The sequence below is a fragment of the Capricornis sumatraensis genome, chromosome 23, assembly GCF_032405125.1.
Source record: "Capricornis sumatraensis isolate serow.1 chromosome 23, serow.2, whole genome shotgun sequence".
NCBI classification, from domain to species: Eukaryota; Metazoa; Chordata; class Mammalia; order Artiodactyla; family Bovidae; genus Capricornis; species Capricornis sumatraensis.
This window is the reverse complement of record NC_091091.1, coordinates 26000968-26019891: the sequence shown is the minus strand read 5'-3', so window position 1 is coordinate 26019891 and position 18924 is coordinate 26000968. Positions and strand designations below refer to the sequence as shown.

At 41.8% G+C, this 18924-nt stretch overlaps 1 protein-coding gene across 1 annotated transcript in view; it reads right to left on the bottom strand.

Annotated features, from left to right (window-relative positions):
* The window catches only part of SORCS3 (sortilin related VPS10 domain containing receptor 3), a 635061-nt gene that overhangs the window by 168626 nt on the left and 447511 nt on the right, over positions 1 to 18924 (bottom strand). Inside the window, exons 6-7 of the mRNA XM_068961512.1 lie at positions 15929 to 15993; positions 2662 to 2780 (exon numbers count right to left, since the gene is read on the bottom strand). Of these exons, the coding sequence (XP_068817613.1) occupies positions 2662 to 2780; positions 15929 to 15993 (184 nt within the window). The remainder of the gene's footprint in view (positions 1 to 2661; positions 2781 to 15928; positions 15994 to 18924) is intronic.

Below are 18924 nucleotides of genomic sequence, written 5' to 3'. Positions count from 1 at the left end.
ACACATCATCTACATATTTTTCCTGTCTCCCATTAGCATGTAAACAGGAACTCTATTGTGTTTAATATCTTACCCAAGGATGTAAAACAGGGGGTCTGCAATGTAGTAGGGAATCAATAAACTTTATTGAATAATGGAACTCATATCTCTTTCAAAAGAAATTTTAATACTGATCAAAGAAAAAAAAATTCTATTGGTTTCCAAAACAATAATATTTAAAAAAAAAAAAAGAGTATTTGAGAACATTTAGAAAACAAATATAGATATTGGCCTGCAGTTACAGAAAACTTTATGCAATACAAGGAAATGAAACCAAAAAAAAAAACTGAACATTTTAAGTTCTAAGTCATATTTCCCAGAAACAATTCTGCCATGTTCATCATTTTATGCACTATTAGCATTAAGAAAAGGGCCATCAGATTGGTAAATTCATAAATCATCCCTGTGCTTTTACCTTAAAAAATTAACACTGAGAAAACAATAATAAAGCCTTAAACTGGGGCCATAACACTGGGAATAGAATGAAAGGAAACCCTTGAGAAATAACTAACAGTGATATTAGCAGAGGCTGTGGGTTCATTTAATTTTAACTGATGACATCCAGGTTTCTACCTTGAATGATCTGGCAGAGTAACTCAACTCAACCATCAACTACCCTATCCTGAGGGTAGCTGAAATTCAAAGGGGACATGGCAATTATATTTTACCTATGTAATAGCTACACTGAGACGGCTGTTAGATATGTAGGCCTGCTGTACATGATAGAGGTCATAGCACATTGACTTAAGCATTACCAGAACGTGGAGAAGATGCTCAAAACCATGAGATCTCCCAGGCAGCGGCGGGCAGGGTGGAACGGGGTGGGTGGTGGTGGAGCTGCTGGTGGTTAAGAAGGTCAAAGGCAGAAAGTTAGGGAACACCAAGCGTAGTGCCTGCTACTGTGGATTGTGCATGGTATGTATTCAATAAATGTCTAGGAATAAGAAAATTGTAGTATCAACGACCTGCCAAAATTTAGGAAAAATGTTCCTAAAATTCTGGCTTTTAATCAAGCTGAGAAACCAGTGATTATGTAAACACAAAAATCTCTCTTTTACTCCTTCTTTTGAGCTTGCTTTTGAATGGCTGGCTACTTTTCCTGTATCATGCATGCACGTGTGCTAAGTCACTTCAGTTGTGTCTGACTCTTTGTGACACTATGGACCATAGCCCACCAGGCTTCTCTGTCCATGGGATTCTCCAGACAAGAATACTGGAGTGGGTTGCCATGCCCTCCTCCAGGGAATCTTCCTGATCCAGGGATCAAATTGGTGTCTCTTATGTCTCCTGCATTGCCAGGAGTGTTCTTTAGCATGAGCGCCACCTGTGAAACCTCTCCTGTATCATATTAGACCTCAAAAATCTATGCAGCTAATTTGTAAAAAAGAAAAAAAAAGTAACTGCTACATGTAGAGTCAATCAATAAAACAAGTAGTCATTGAGCAGGATTTGCAAAGACATCTTGTTAGGGTGAAAGTTCAGTGTAAAATGTGTGTATAAAACATTGTCCCTATTCTCAGAGAGTGCAAAACACAATTTGGAAATAGACAACTCCACTAAGACTGAAGTAACAATGCCTAATAGCCTATGTGCTAGAGGAGCAGCAGATAATAAGAGCTTCACAATTTCAAGGAAGAGTCGTACCCAACTTGGAAATACCCAGAAGGTCTCACAGTGAAGATAGTCCTACTATGGACAGAGAGGCCAGGAGTGAGGCAGAGAAAATTTATGGAAATTTCAAAGGTCAAAGGTTCCTAAAGGAAGCAGTCTGGAAAACAATGGACTGGAGAAAGGTGGAAAGGCGGGGGTTGGGAGGAATCAAACTTGCCCTCAAATCCAAGTATGATTTATCTCAATAACATACACATACACACACACACATACACACACACACACACACACACACACACACACACACACACACACACAGAGTCCATCCCTCAGTAGAACATCTTCTTTTGTTTTCCCTCATTTAAAAATCTATTTTGCATCTCCTTCCAGTGAAACTCAAAATCTAAACCAAGGCTTCCCTTGCCTGCCTAAAAATGTTAGTTACATCCAGTTTTCTCTAAGAGTCATGGAGTTCTTGGAGTCAATTTGGGGTTTCACATTTGAGGGGGTGGTAGGCACTGGAAAGGAAGGGGAAGATTTAGTGAGACCTAGATTTTCACAGAAACAAAATCCTAGAAGGCTTAATTTCTTGGAGATTTTCATTCCCACATTAGACAAGTCACTTTGGACAGAAATAGAATGTGGCTTTGATAAATTACTTATCTCATCTCTGATTACTCATTTCTAATGAGACTTGATTCCAAGTAATCTCAAACCCCAGCCCAAGTTCTGGTCATTTCAACATCCCATTGACAGAATAAAATGGCAATTCCACCACAGGATTCAGAGGACCACTAAAGTTCCCGGTAAACAATAATGACCCATAACACCTTCATCTTTCCCCAGAAGTCTGGGGTTTCCCCAGGGGACTGGGTACCCAAAGCAAAGAAGGGACAGCACCCCAGCTCCACATCTTTACAGCCTCTGCAAAGCCATCCTCATATTCCTAGTGATCAGTTGGACTTCACCCATGCATCTTCCCTCTACCAGTGATGGTGTACCTGGACTCACCTGAATGAATATATATTCATCCTGGACCACCAGGGAACTGATGTCGATGGAGCGGGCAAAAGGTCCACTCCGAGTAGTCTCGGCACATTCCTGGATCCTGCAGGTGAGGTAGTGAGCATCTGCAAGGGGAGGGAAGAGCAACACTTAGACACAGGAGAAAATGGTCAGCAAAGCTCTCAGCACACAGAGCTTTACCTCCTGGGAACAATGATGCAATTTAAAACAACCATTATATTGCATTTTCTTGTCCACAGAATTTGTAATCATTTTTTTAAAAAGAATATCTAGTTCAGGCAAGGGAGCAGGAAAGAGTTAATTTTATAGCCTACCAGTTAAAGAGAAATTGGTACAGATTTCTGGAGGAACAAATTTGAAATATCTATCAGAATTTTAAATGTACATATCTTGTACCAATAATGCTAACTCAAGTGATGTTTTCTAGAGAAATGTTCATACATCTTCACAAAGAGGCAAGGGCAAAAATGTTCATTGTGGTATTGTTCACAGCAATGAAAAACCGGAAACTGGCTAATGTACATGAACTAAGGAACATTTAAATAATCAAAGGTACAGATATAACAAAGTACCACACTGCGAATACAAGAGACTCCCCAGATGGTGCCATGGTAAAGAATCCACCTGAAATGTAGGAGACACAGGTGACGCAGGTTGGATCCCTTGGTCAGGACGATCCCCTGGAGGAGGGCATGGCAACCCACTCCAGTATTCTTGCCTGGAGAATCTCATGGACAGAGGAGCCTGGTGGGCTATAGTCCATGGATTGCAAAGAGTCAGATACCAGTGAAGCGACTGAGCATGCACGAGCACCCGTGGCATGACCCAATTGATGAAAAAAAAATCAAATAAAGATGTCTTTATAAATATAGGTTTGTGCCATAACTGCATGGAAATAAAGTGTTTTAAAGAATACCTACACAAATGAGATATGATTAATTCTGGGGGAAGGAATGGGCTTAAGGAGACAGAGTTGAAGTGGGGCCTTTCCTTTTTATATTATATGCATCTTTGTCTACAATAAGAATATATGTACTTATTATATAATTACTTGTAAAATCTTCCTGAATCAACCCCTGAAATCTATACACTGAATGAGGAATCCAGGAGTCCACAGGTGCATTTCTATAAAGAAACCTCTGCATACACTTGCTTTAAAAATAATGGTGTTTAAAAATAAATGGGTCAAAGTAAAAAGTAAAGGTCACTTTAGGGTTAAAAGCAGAGAACTCTTTGTTATTGCCTAAATGACATGCATTACTACATACATCTAATGCATTTGCCCACTTAAATATGTACAGGTGTGCATGAGTACTGGAGGAGACATTGGAAGGAGTGGTAAGCAGCAGAGACAAATGAAGGCAACACTTTAAATGAGCAAAAATTTATAATAGCTGAGTTTATAACGAGGGTACTTTAAACTATCGCTAATTCTTGTTCTTTAATTCAGTGATTGATGGAATGATCCAGCAAGTACTTGTGTGTATATAATGTAATGGATATTATTTTAAAAGCGCCAAGAATATGGCAGTGAATGAGGCAGAGATTTTCTATTCTGAAAGGCCCTGCTGTCTAAGAAGGGGTTCACACATAACTGTAGCTAGCTATTACACACATTTATTAATGAACATGATGCTAATTTAACAAAAAAACGTGTTTTGGTAGGAAATAAATTCATTACATATGACAGCCCTACTTTTTAAATGTCTGTATCTGGGCAAAGTCAATTTTCTTTGGTTTCCTAAACCCAGACACATCAAACACTGATTTCATTCTCTCCATCAGCAGTCTCATCATCTGCCCAGCAGCTCAAGCCTCTTCACTTTTCTTTCTTCCACATGATATGCGACCCAGCTGGTCCAAACCTTGAATTCTGTCCCTAAAGTGCTTCTAGAATCTCTCTTCTTCTATCCATGATCCTTGCCACTTGCCTCAACAAGGCCTTCTATTTCATAACTGCTACTCACGTGCAAGATGGATTGGAAACTGGCTGAACCTGAGGAAAGGAGCCAGCATCATCTCTCAACCCTAACCTCAGCTAATCTCTCCTGGGTCAAACACCAGCAACAGTTCTGACTGACAGGGGACAAGGCCCAGATATTTTTCTGTGAAATAGAAGGTCTTTTACAACTAGCCTTTGAAATCAAACGTCTAAGGGGCCAGGCAAATAACATAACAGGAAACTGAGTTGGGAAAGCTGATGAATGACAGCTGGCACATGGCCTCAGTGTCTGGGATCACTGCGGAACAGCTGGGACTGTAGTAACATGGCCAACACTTGCCTCTTTATGGGGGAGCTGCTTCTCTGCATCAGTCATCACTGAGATGCAGGAATAAGATGTTCTGAGTTTCTACATAAAGGTAAAGGTCCCAACTTTTTTAATGTGAAATTTCCTAATGTTTAAAAAATTGACAGCTAATTTAAATTTAAAATATGATGCAGGCCAAACAGTACAAGGCCAACCAAAACAAACCTACAGCCCAAACAAGCCCAGGAGCCATTCCTTTTGCATCTTGATTCTGTGGTTTGGTCCCTCCCTACCCTCCAAAGACACTGCCCCATCCCCCTATGCCTGATGCATTAGCAAGAACAGCTTGTTTCCTGTTCCGTGAGTGCAGCCTGCAGGCCCCTTCCTCTTTGTCTCTGTCCACACAGGAAGCCAAGAGTGGCCTGGCTTTGCACCTCTGGCTGGGAGGACAGGGAAGGCAAGAAGCCCAGGCTACCGTTTGGAACACATGGCCTGTCCACCAGGAATATTCTTGGCCCCACACTGCCTGAGTAATTTGTTCCTAGAATAAAGCACTGAAACCCAGCAAAACGCTGTAAATACATGTAAAGAAACCACAAGTGTTGACATGACAACCCGCTTCTTTCCTGCCAGCGAGTGCCCTGGAAAGCTCCTTATACCAGTAATCAAAGGTGTGCACAGGAGGACAGCTGTTTATCCCTCCCACGGGCTCATTTCCTCCCTGTCTATTTGTTATTTACTCCCACACTTGGACACTTTGAAAAAAGAATCAGGTGCATTCGAGGCCACCCCAAACAAAACCAAAACCTACCTAAACCTTGGCCCCTAGTAGGTCAGCTATTATACCAAACTTACCCTATTTGCTGGCTCCCACCCTGATTGCCACTGCCCAGCATGGAACAAAAGGTCCAATTCAACAGGAAAGCAGCACTAAAATGAGTTTTAAAAGTCAGGGGCCTTGTAGTTTTTGGTCAGACTCATATCTGAGAAGTCTCAATACTTTTATTTTCCAAAACAAAGAGACACAATAATAAGTGCTTGCACCTGCTGCCTGGGGAGAACCCAAAATGGGGAGGCTGGGGAGAGGAATGAGTCAGGTGGGCCAGGCTACCAGGTGAAAGTGACCGGAGGTCACAGCACATTGTGGGTGTCATAAGGTGAGCAGGAGTCACCACTTGGCTCAAGCCTCTAATTTGCCAAAGGTCTTAAATTTGGACTTGGGACATTATCTCCAAATGAGGCTGAATAAAGATTCTGTGATGAAACCGAAAGCAGATATTTATCATATAACTTGAGATCCCCAAATAGGCTTCTAATGACTGTGACACTTTTTTAAATAATTTATTCATTTACTTTATTTTTGGCTGGACTGGTCTTCATCTCCACACGCAGGCTTTCTCTGGCTGTGGTGTGATGGCTTCTTATTGCAGTGGCTTCTCTTATTGAAGAGCACGGGCTCTAGGGTGTGCAGGCTTCAACAGTCACTCTCCAGCTCGAGAGCACAGGCTCAGTAGAAGGGCTTAGATGCCCAATGGCATGTGGAATCTTCCTGGACCAGGGATCGACCTCCTGTCCCCTGCATTGGCAGGAAGATTCTTAACCACTGGAACACCAGGGAAGGCCTATGCCTGTGGCACTTTTGTATGCTTTAATAACACAAGATGCCAGATAAAAAGGAAGAGGTCCAGGTCTCTGAAGGATATTGTGGTGTAAAAGAAAGGCCTCTGAAGGTAGAAAGTTGTTAAGTTGCTCAGTCATGTCTGACATTTTGCAACCACATGGACTGCAGCACACCAGGCTTCCCTGTCCTTTACCAACTCTGGGAGCTTGCTCAAACTCATGTCCATCGAGTCGGTGATGCCATCCAACCATTTCACTGTTCCCTTCTTCTCCTGCCTTCAGTCTTTCCCAGCATCAGGTTTTTTTCTAATGAGTCAGCTCTTTGAGTTAGGTGGCCAAAGTATTGGAGTTTTAGCATCAGCATCAGTCCTCCCAGGGAATATTCAGGACTGATTTCCTGTAGTATTGATGGGTTTGATCTCCTTGCAGTGCAGGGGACTCTCAAGAGTCCTCTCCAACACCACAGTTCAAAAGCATCGGTTCTTTGGCATTCAGCCTCCTTTATGGCCCAACTCTCACATCCAAACATGACTACTGGGAAAACCATAGCTTTGACTAGACGGACCTTTGTTGACAAAGTAATGTCTCTGCTTTTTAACATGCTATAAGGAAAAGTGAGAAATTCAAATCCTGAACTTGCTACTTGCTGGTTATCCTTGGTTAAGCAGTGGTACCACTTTTCATCTGTGAAGTGCAAACAAGCTCGTATTTGTCTCTCAGGACTGTCATCGGGATTAAATAAGATTAGGTATGAAATATGCTTAGTTGAATCCATTTTTAAAAACCAAAAATTTTAGTTCTTTTTTTTATTATGAAGAGAAAAAGAAGGGGATTTAACACTCAGTATCTTTCATACATTCAATTAATAGCAAGTAATGTTGTGCTTTATTGTGGAGAATCAAAAGACCATGATAGCACAAGTCCTACTAGTAAAGTCATACTCTGGACTGACATCACTGATCATTTTCTCTAAATGCTATAGGTGGTCAGACAACAAAAAGCATATCTGAGCTGGAATAATCAAGGAGGACTTGAAGATGGAGAGAGTGCTTGTGTTTAGCCTGGATGGAGAAGTGTTCTATGAGAGAAGGGAATTTTTAAGAAAGAGAGTAAAAACAGTATGTGGATGTTTAGGTAGGGAAAGCCCTTGGAAGGTATTATATAATTACATGATAATTGGTGGACATTGATACATCCTTATTTTTTGAACTTAAAACAAGAAAGACTAGACTGAATGAAATTCTCATTTGGTTACTCTTGTGGTAAAACCTGAGAGGGATTTCCCATATGGTTGAAAGCAACATAATCGTCATGTATGGATGTGAGAGTTGGACTGTGAAGAAGGCTGAGCACCAAAGCATTGATGCATTTGAACTGTGGTGCTGGAGAAGACTCTTGAGAGTCCCTTGGACTGCAAGGAGATCCAATCAGTCCATTCTGAAGGAGATCAACCCTGGGATTTCTTTGGAAGGAATGATGCTAAAGCTGAAACTCCAGTACTTTGGCCACCTCATGCGAAGAGTTGCCTCATTGGAAAAGATTTTGATGCTGGTAGGGATTGGGGGCAAGAGGAAAAGGGGATGACCGAGGATGAGATGGCTGGATGGCATCACTGACTCAATGGACTTAAGTCTGAGTGAACTCCGGGAGTTGGTGATGGACAGGGAGGCATGGCATGCTGCGATTCATGGGGTCTCAAACAGTCGGACATGACTGAGTGACTGAACTGAACTGAACTGAACTGAGCTCATGTACAGGTGTACTATTTCAGAGTCCTACAAGGCACACATATAGCTTATGCTTGAGAATTTCCAATGAAGAGAAACTCACCGCTTCACAAAGCAATCAGCATCATTTTGGGGTTGGTTTAATGGTTACACATTTGTTCGCTGAATTGAAATCTGCTCATTGTAAATTTTACTCCACATAAGAACCTTGTTAGACAATTGATGAAAAAATGATACCAAAAAAATATCGCTTATATTTGTTTTTTCAAACGTGTGAAACCCTGGAAGATCACAGAAAGGTTAGAAAAGCTTGTCTAAGGTCTAACAGACTCTAACTGACAGGGTTAATTCCCCAACTTAACTCAGTGAAAGTTACTCAGTTGTGTCCAACTCTTTGCAATCCCATGGATTATACAGTCCATGGAATTCTCCAGGCCAGATGGAATCTTCCCAATCCAGGGATTGAACCCAGCTCTCCCGCACTGCAGGCAGATTCTTTACCAGCTAAGCCACCAGGGAAGCCCTAACTCTTAGGGCACCACATTAATACTCTAGTGACCCTCAGTTATCTCTTGGATGGGGAATGTGTATGTGACTGAGTAAGTGCGTGAAGGAGAAAGAAAGAGAAGAACATGAATAGGAATACCCACAGGGGACATTGATGACATTCAGAAAGAGATGATTTCCAGAAGAGAATGGGAGAAAAGTCATTTGAATCTTTAATGTCGCAGCAGAAACAGGCTTCACACTGTTATTAACCAAATTGGTTGGCTTTGCCCTGTTTAAGCTGTGCCAAGGCAAGAGAGAACTCAATGGTTTTAGTTTAATCTGGAAATCTGACTGCCAAAGAGGAGGCCCAGGATTGGGGAAGAGTGGAGATTCTTACAGTAAACGAAGAAAAGGGGCCTATTCATGCTGGATTTGTTCCGGAGTGTGGGGCCAAGTTTAGAAACAGGATTGTCAGTGCCACACCACGGCACTGAAGAGCCACACGCCCTGCTGCCACACCTGCAGTCCCTTCATTCCAGGGCAGTGCTGTCCAATGCGCACACAAGCGGAGACGCTGTGCCACGCTCAGTCACTTCAGCCGTGTTGCTCTGCAGTGCTACAGAGCCGAGTAACTCCCGACCCCAGTACCAAGGCTCCTTCTCCAGGCTTACTGAGGACAACTGCCCCTGGGCTGTGACTTCAGTACCGTGCAAGGTACAGAATCCACACAGCAGTGTTCCTGAATAGGCACCTGGATAAAAATCACATTGGGAGTGTGTGCTTCATAATATGGAGACTCCCAGGTCCTGTATCAGACCCCCTAAAGCAAAACCTCTGGGAGGACCCCAGGAATCTGCAATGAAAACTGCTCACCAGAGGATGGTCGTGAATGCTACCTGTTGAGCAAAATGGCCATGTGAACTGTGATGAAAGAAGATGAAGAGAAATAGAATTTACTGTTCAAGATCCCTTTGACTATAATTTTCCAAACAGCAATTGACAAAGGTATAACATAGGGTTAAGGGTCTGAAACAGGCTGATTAATGAGCAGGCTTTTCAATATGCCAATAGAAGTGGTATAATGAAGGAGCGTCTGAGGAATTAAAGAAAAATAATTATCTAAGATCCACTATTTCATCTGATTTAACATTGTTAGAGACATTATTGTTCTTTTAAATATATGAATTACAAAAGGACTCAAGGGATCTCGGTATTATTTAATATACAAACACAAATATTTGTGTTTATTTGTCACCTTTATATTTTCCTTGGTAAATGTTCTGTTCAACCTTTTTCCCATTTTTTACTGGGTTGTTTCTTACTCCTATGTTTTAAAAGCTCTTTATGTGTTCTGGGTATAAGCCCTCTGTGAGTTAAACGACCTACAAATAGTTTCTTCCACTGTCTTTACTGTGTCTCCTGAACAACAATTTTTTTTTTTAATTTTGATGAAGTCTAATTTATCAGTCTTTTACTTTATCAATTTTTCTCTTGGTGCCAATCTAAGGTCAAAAAGATATTCTCCTCTATTTTCTTCCAAAAGCTTTATAATTTTATATTCTACATTTAGAAATATGACCCATTTTAAATTAAATTGTGTATAAGTTGCAAATAACAGGTAAAGGTTTGTTTTTCCCATATGGTTGCCCAAATTTTTCCAAAGCCATTCATTAAAAATTATTATCCTCTCTCCACGCAATGTTTTGTATCCTATAACCCTGCCTTACATATTTGTTCTAGAAGCTTTCCCCTCCAGTTTCCTTGTGATATTCTATAAAGAGAATCATGTCAATGAGAATGATAACAGTTCAGTTATTTCCTTTGTAATCTATATGAATTACATTTCATTTTCCTACTTTTCATGCACTGAATGGACTTTCAGCATAATGTTGAAAGAGGAGTTAATAGTAAACATCCCTGCCTTTTTCCTACACTTATGAGGGGAAGCATTCAACATCTCCTTATTAAATATGATGTTAGCATTGTATATTTCATCAGTTCAGTACAGTTCAGTTCAGTTGCTCAGTCGTGTCTGACTCTTTGCAACCCCCTGAATCGCAGCACGCCAGGCCTCCCTGTTCATCACCATCTCCCGGAGTTCATTCAGACTCACGTCCATCGAGTCCGTGATGCCATCAGCCATCTCATCCTTGGTTGTACCCTTCTCCTCCTGCCCCCAATCCCTCCCAGCATCAGAGTCTTTTCCAATGAGTTAACTCTTCTCATGAGGTGGCCAAAGTACTGGAGCTTCAGCTTTAGCATCATTCCTTCCAAAGAAATCCCAGGGTTGATATCCTTCAGAATGGACTGGTTGGATCTCCTTGCAGTCCTAGGGACGCTCTAGAGTCTTCTCTAACACCACAGTTCAAAAGCATCAATTCTTCGGTGCTCAGCCTTCTTCACAGTCCAACTCTCACATCCATGCATGACCACAAGAAAAACCATAGCCTTGACTAGGCGGACCTTAGTCGGCAAAGTAACGTCTCTGCTTTTGAATATGCTATCTATGTTGGTCATAACTTTTCTTCCAAGGAGTAAGCGTCTTTTAATTTCATGGCTGCAGTCACCATCTGCAGTGATTTTGGAGCCCAAAAAAATAAAGTCTGACACTGTTTCCACTGTTTCCCCATCTATTTCCCATGAAGTGATGGGACCGGATGCCATGACCTTTATTTTCTGAATGTTGAGCTTTAGGCCAACTTTTTCACTCTCCTCTTTCACTTTCATCAAGAGGCTTTTTAGCTCCTCTTCACTTTCTGCCATAAGGGTGGTGTCATCTGCATATCTGAGGTGATTGATATTTCTCCTGGCAATCTTGATCCCAGCTTGTGTTTCTTCCAGTCCAGCATTTCTCATGATGTACTTTGCATGTAAGTTAAATAAGCAGGGTGACAATATACAGCCTTGAGGTACTCCTTTTCCTATTTGGAACCAGTCTGTTGTTCCATGTCCAGTTCTACCTGCTGCTTCCTGACCCGCATACAGATTTCTCAAGAGGCAGGTCAGGTGGTCTGGTATTCCCATCTCTTGAAGAATTTTCCACAGTTTATTGTGATCCACACAGTCAAAGGGTTTGGCATAATCAATAAAGCAGAAAGAGATGTTTTTCTGGAACTCTCTTGCTTTTTCCATGATCCAGAGGATGCTGGCAATTTGATCTCTGGTTCCTCTGCCTTTTCTAAAACCAGCTTGAACATCAGGGAGTTCACTGTTCACATATTACTGAAGCCTGGCTTGGAGAATTTTGAGCATTACTTTACTAGCATGTAAGATGAGTGCAATTGTGTGGTAGTTTGAGCATTCTTTGGCATTGCCTTTCTTTGGGATTAGAATGAAAACTGACCTTTTCCAGTCCTGTAGCCACTGCTGAGTTTTCCAAATTTGCTGGCACATTGAGTGCAGCACTTTCACAGCATCAGCTTTCAGGATTTGAAATAGCTCCAATGGAGTTCCATTACCTCCACTAGCTTTGTTCGTAGTGATGCTTTCTAAGGCCCACTTGACTTCACATTCCAAGATATCTGGCTCTAGATTAGTGATCACATCATCATGACTATCTATCTGGGTCATGAAGATCTTTTTTGTACAGTTCTTCCGTGTATTCTTGCCACCTCTTCTTAATATCTTCTGCTTCTGTTAGGTCCATACCATTTCTGTCCTTTATCGAGCCCATCTTTGCATGAAATGTTCCCTTGTTATCTCTAATTTTCTTGAAGAGATCTCTAGTCTTTCCCATTCTGTTCTTTTCCCCTATTCTTTGCATTGATTGCTGAAGAAGGCTTTCTTATCTCTTCTTGCTATTCTTTGGAACTCTGCATTCAGATGCTTTTATCTTTCCTTTTCTCCTTTGCTTTTCACCTCTCTTCTCTTCACAGCTATTTGTAAGGCCTCCCCAGACAGCCATTTTGCTTTTTTGCATTTATTTTCTATGGGGATGGTCTTGATCCCTTTCTCCAGTACAACGTCATGGACTTCATTCCATAGTTCATCAGGCACTCTATCTATCAGATCTAGGCCCTTAAATCTATTTCTCACTTCCACTGTATAATCATAAGGGATTTGAATTAGGTCATACCTGAATGGTCTAGCGGTTTTCCCTACTTTCTTCAATTTAAGTCTGAATTTGGTAATAAGGAGTTCATGATCTGAGCCACAGTCAGCTCCTGGCCTTGTTTTTGTTGACTGTATAGAGCTTCTCTTTATTAGTTTATCTTTATTAGAAGTTTTCCTTCATCTGTAGTGTGTTGAGAGTTTTGTGTTCATGTTTTTATTCTCTCACTAGGCTAGCCATGTCAATTTGGTGAAATTCAAGTCTAAGTCAAATTAAAGTTTAAACTAAGGGTGAGGGAGAAGGAAATAAAATATATTTTGTGCCATGTTGCAATGATCAAAAAGATAGAGATGTATGTGTATACATGAGTGTGAATGCATGAGTGAATGCATAAGAAAGCATTCACCACATACCAAAGAAGAAAGAAATCATGCATTTCATTAGTGTATGCAAAATAAAACATCCCCAGTTCAGCTCAGTCTTATGTGCACTTTCTAAATAAAGGGATAGGAGGGTTAGAACCAATTCACTGGGTTGAAAGACGATTCTTTGAACTGTTGAAAAATTGACTTTATAAAAACCTAAAAAATCACACAGAATTAATATATACCATACTTTAACATAAGTGTGGCACATGATGTTTATCCCTGTTTATATTTCTGTCTGCTGAGAAATGGAGTGTTTCCTGCTATATCAGTACACAATGATTTCACATCATCAGCAATTCCAGCCCTCCAAATGTGAATTCTTGAGCTCTAAGAGCACTTAGCATGGAGGAGAATACCTGTGATCTGGCAAGCACCAGGCTACAGCCACTCCCTATGGTGAGCACTGAGGAACTCAGGATGTGAAAAACACAGGACACTGGCCTCAGATATGGAAGGAATGACTTCAGTGAGCCCAGACTCTTGCATCTTCTCATATGAAGAAAAGTGCTATATTCTTTAATTTGGGGTATCTGGCTTTTCTTTAATTCACAAAATACTTTTGATGTTCAGACTACCTGCCCTTTGTTGCAGAATTCTTTATAACCTGACTACTCCCCCCACCTCCTCAGATCAGCTCTCTCAGAGTTACTTGAGATGCTGTCTCCCAGGCATGATGTCCTAAAAATTCCCACCAAATAAAACATAACTCTCAACTTTAGGTTGTGAGTATTTTTTAAGTCGATTCTGCTTTTTTCAATTTTTGACAAGAGGCCAGGAACTTTATGTGTTTTGCATTTTTAATCTTATAAAATTTCACAGCAATCCTGCACTATAGGCCTATTCTAATGTGGACCAGAATTCTTGAACTTTCAGAAAATAAGTTTAAGCTTAATGTAAGAAATTACTTTTTTTTTAAAGGGACAGAAACTTTGCTGTTTGTCCAGCAACAGAAAAGGATATGTGTTAAGCCTGAGCTCATGGAACCTGAGGACACACTGTAAGAGGTTACTGGGGAAGGGATTTCTGGATCAGGTAGTAGGTCACACAGGCAGATACCACAGATCACATATATGGCTTAAAAAGGCTGACATGCAATCAAGGCCAGGGCCGGGTTTGTCCTGAAAACTGGGCTGTGGTTCATCTTCTGAGAGCCGCTGTCTTCTCCCCTCTGGCTCCTCTACTTCACCCCTTCAAACCCCTCCATCTCATCCTTCCTCCAGTGTTCCAGTTTTGTTTTGCTTTTTTTGTTTTTCTCCTCAGCAGTAAGAGTAATTTAGAATTCAGGTTTCACCACACTTATGATCACTGGATTTGAATATATGGCATTATCTCCCTAAATCTTAAAAAGCTTTTCTGTTAAAAAAAAAAAAAAATGTACAAAGAGTGTGGGTCATCCCTCATCCTTGGATGCTTCAGAGACTTACATTTACTCAAGATTCAAAAAAGAAAAAGGAAGGAAGGCAGGATGGAAGGAACTCAGTAGACTGACGGGCATAGAGTAACATGTCAATTGCCTTCTAACTCTTTTGAAAATAAAAACAAAGCAAATAAAATATATTCCCCAAAGTGCATGTTTCTATCATACATCTGTGTTTGGCCTCAAAAGTGGTAGATTTCCCAAGGACACAGCTCATGCAGCTTCTTTACTTAATGTATCCTGAATGATATCCTAATGTCAGCATACAGGCCAAACACAATCTCCTTATGTTTGTACATTCAACCCATAGCCCTGAGGTGAGCAGGGCAAGGATGAGTGTCCCCAGATAATAGGGAGCTGGAGAACAGAGAGGTTAGGGGGTCTCAGTCTCATAGCTAATGGGTAGCAGAATCCAGGACCTCAGCTCACAGTATGGTACTTTGATCTGCTGCACTATTAGGTCACTGTTATTTTCATGGATTATTTGGGTCTATTTATGACCTAGAATATGCTAATCAGTTTTCATACATTTTACATATTTCATGTATATCATATATATAATTCACATATTTAATATATTTTAAGTTAATCTCTTTTTATTGGACAGGAAAGGCCCCCTATGGATACTTTCAGTTTCAGTTTAGTCTTAAGCTGGTACAAAATGATACTTTATCATTCAAATTCTGTTTAAGATGCATATAGGTGCATGATGTACAAAGGGGTGAAATCCTGGATTACATTGCTAATTTGCAGGGACAATAGAGGTCTTGCTCAGCATGGTATTTCCAGGGCTGAGGAATTTGCCTGGCACACAGTAGGCCATCCCTAAATATCTGCTGAACAGATGAACAAATAGTTTTGCAAATAATTTTTCCAGTTACATTTTTTTCATAATCTTGACTATGTAAAGGTTTAGTTTTTTTAAAGCTTGCAATCCCTGCAATTCACCACATGAATGCAAAATACCACGATGAGCTGTGGACATTCCTATTCGAATTACACTGAAGATGCCAGGAAATTACTAACAGGAGCCTCAAAATTCATCTCATTAACTCCCATCCCCAGAAAATTCATTCCTGAGAGTTTATTTCAATGAAACGTCTCCCTGGGGACTGAAGGCCTCTCCCCCACTCTAGGAAATAAAGATGGGTATGGCGGTAAGGAAGCTCAGGGCTTTTCATCTTCCCAAGTCATTAAAATGCAAATTGTGGGGGTGGAGGAGAGAGGCCTGCAGGCAGATTTCCCCGCCAGCTGGTGGCCACAGCACTCACATCCGTCCGCTGTCCGCACCTCCATGTGCACCAGGTCTGCCTCCTTATCCAGTCCGGCCACTGACCTGGGGAGGAAAGGAGAGTCAGAAGCTCAGTGACTGCAAGGACAGCTGACAACAATGTGGGGAGGCGTTCGGGGTTATTACTCAGAAAGCTGCTTTCTAAAGGAGGCCTGTCTTGTACTGAGGACCCACAGAATATGGTGACTCCCAGGCCCTGCAGAGTGGTGGCCTCTGGCAGCTGCCACCTGTAATGGTTACAACTCAGGTGTCCTGGAGCACTGCCAGGGAGTCAGAAACTCTCAAAAACATAGAAACAAAAAGATCACAGAATAATGTGCCCCATAGTAAAGCTGGTCTAAACTTCCGTCACTGACCCTCTACCATCTCGCACCTGACTATTTCTCTGACTTCCTTTCCACCTGAGGTGCCATATTCCATACCACTTTCTTCTCCCTGGGGAAAATAGTTAAACCTCCGTTCTGGCTGTTTGCTTCCAGACACTCCTGCCCTTCTGAGTTTGGACTTATCTACCTTTTCTTACCTCTACCTTGTAAACAATAAACATTTGGTAACAAATATTCAATATCTGGTCTGACATGGACACAATTCTGGTGATAGGAACGGGGAACCTTAGAATTCTATGGCCAACAGCCAGAAAAAGGAAGGCTGAGAATCTTTACAATCTAATTCCTGTGGGCCTCCAACCTTCCACATATAGAGCCCAGTCTTGCATAAGATATCCAGGTGAGAGTAGGACCCAGAAAGTCAGCTTAGAAAGGCAACACAGACATGAAAACATTCACATACTAAAGACATTGCATAACCCACTCTCTCCAGCAAAACTGGACACTTAGTCTTTCTACTCTTATTTTCAATCACATTCAAAGATTGGTTTTCTGTTTTTTCAGTTCTGAATAGATAAGAGGCAGCAAGTTAGAAAGGAAAGTCAAATTTAAAATAATAAGAATCAACAGCTGGTACCCAGATAGCAAGACAAATAGAAAACTTATGAAAAACAGATCAAAGAACCCAAAACCCAATCTTCCACACCATAAATCTACTATGCTTCTTCTGGTCCTAAGGCCCTAACTGTTATTATATCACAGTTCACTATCTGACATCTGCGCCAAGAGGCTGCAGGCAGAGAAAATGGGAAGCGGGGGACTAATGATATCAGTTAACTCAGTTTAAGAAAATAGGGTTGCAAATGACCTATGTTGGGAAAAATAAAATGATTTTTGTTAATGATTATTGTGTTGAATGGAGAAGGCAATGGCAACCCACTGAAGTACTCTTGCCTGGAAAATCCCATGGACGGAAGAGCCTGGTAGGCTGCAGTCCATGGGGTCTCAAAGCGTTGGACACAACTGAGAGACTTCACTTTCACTTTCACTTTCATGCATTGGAGAAGGAAATGGCAACCCACTCCAGTGTTCTTGCCTGGAGAATCCCAGGGACGGCGGAGCCTGGTGGGCTGCCATCTATGGGGTCGCACAGAGTCGGACATGACTGAAGCGACTTAGCAGCAGCAGCATTGTGTTGAATGGCTAAACTTCAGTTACTTAAAAAGTTCATTTATGTGGGCTTCCCTGGTGGTCCAGTGGTTGAGAGTCCGCCTGTCAGTGTGGGGAACATGAGTTCAATCCCTGGTCTGGGAGGATCCCACACGCTGCCAGGAAGCTAGGCCTGTGTACCACAACTGCTGAGCCCCACGCCCTAGGGCCCGTGCTCCACAACATAAGAAACCACTGCATGAGAAGCGCAAGCACTGCGCCTAGAGAGTAGCCCCCACTCACTGCAACTGGAGAAAGCCTGTGCTCAGCAACAGAGAAGGCGCACTTATGGGAAACAGTTCTTTCCCCAAAGAAGCTGAATGAAAGAGGTTTTTACTCTAGTGCTTTATGTTTTGCTTAATGATCATCAATATACTATCTTTTAATTTTTCCTCATTTCATTTGACCTTAAAGCAAAACACTTAAGGTAAGGAGAGCAGTTATCATTAGTTATATTTGAGCGAATGGGAAACTGTGGCACAGAACAATGGACATGTGTCTAAGATGACACAGGAACTAGGCCAGAATTAGACAGACTGATTGACTTAGTTCTCCATCGAGAGCAGCTCCCAGCTGTCTTGACTCCTATCCCTTCTGCCTGCAGCGCCCTTGTACCCAGCCCTCTCCCTGCCCCTTTTCTTCTCCAGATACCTCTTACCATTCCTTCACTGCTTAGTTGGCCTCTTCCCTCCAGCAGCATCCTTCCCTCCAGTAGAAAAAGAAGAACTTTCTCTGCTTCCTTACCTTGGTGATTCTCAAACTTGGCTGCTTGTAAGAGTCACTGGGGAGCCTTGGAATACCCAGAGTCCTGAAGCCCTGCCCCAAACCAATGAAATCAAAACCTTTGGGGTTGGATCAAGGCATCTGCATGTCTTAAAGCTCCGAGATGATTTCCATGCACAGCAAAGTCTTAGAATCACTGCTTTGCATGGTTTAATCACATCACTTATGCAGTTGCCTTTGTATGTCTTCCATCAGTTCAGTTCAGTTCAGTTGCTCAGTCATGTCCGACTCTTTGCGACTCCATGAATCACAGCATGCCAGGCCTCCCTGTCCATCAACAACTCCCAGAGTTCACTCAAACTGATGTCCATCGAGTCGATGATGCCATCCAGCCATCTCATCCTCTGTTGTCCCCAACTCCTCCTGCCCCCAATCCCTCCCAGCACCAGGGTCTTTTCCAATGAGTCAACCCTTTGCATGAGGTGGCCAAAGTATTGGAGTTTCAGCTTCAACATCAGTCCTTCCAATGAACACCCAGGACTGATCTCCTTTAGGATGGACTGGTTGGATCTCCTTGCAGTCCAAGGGACTCTCAAGAGTCTTCTCCAACACCACAGTTCAAAAGCATCAGTTCTTCAGTGTTCAACTTTCTTCACAGTCCAATTCTCACATCCATACATGACCACTGGAAAAACCATAGCCTTGACTAGATGGACCT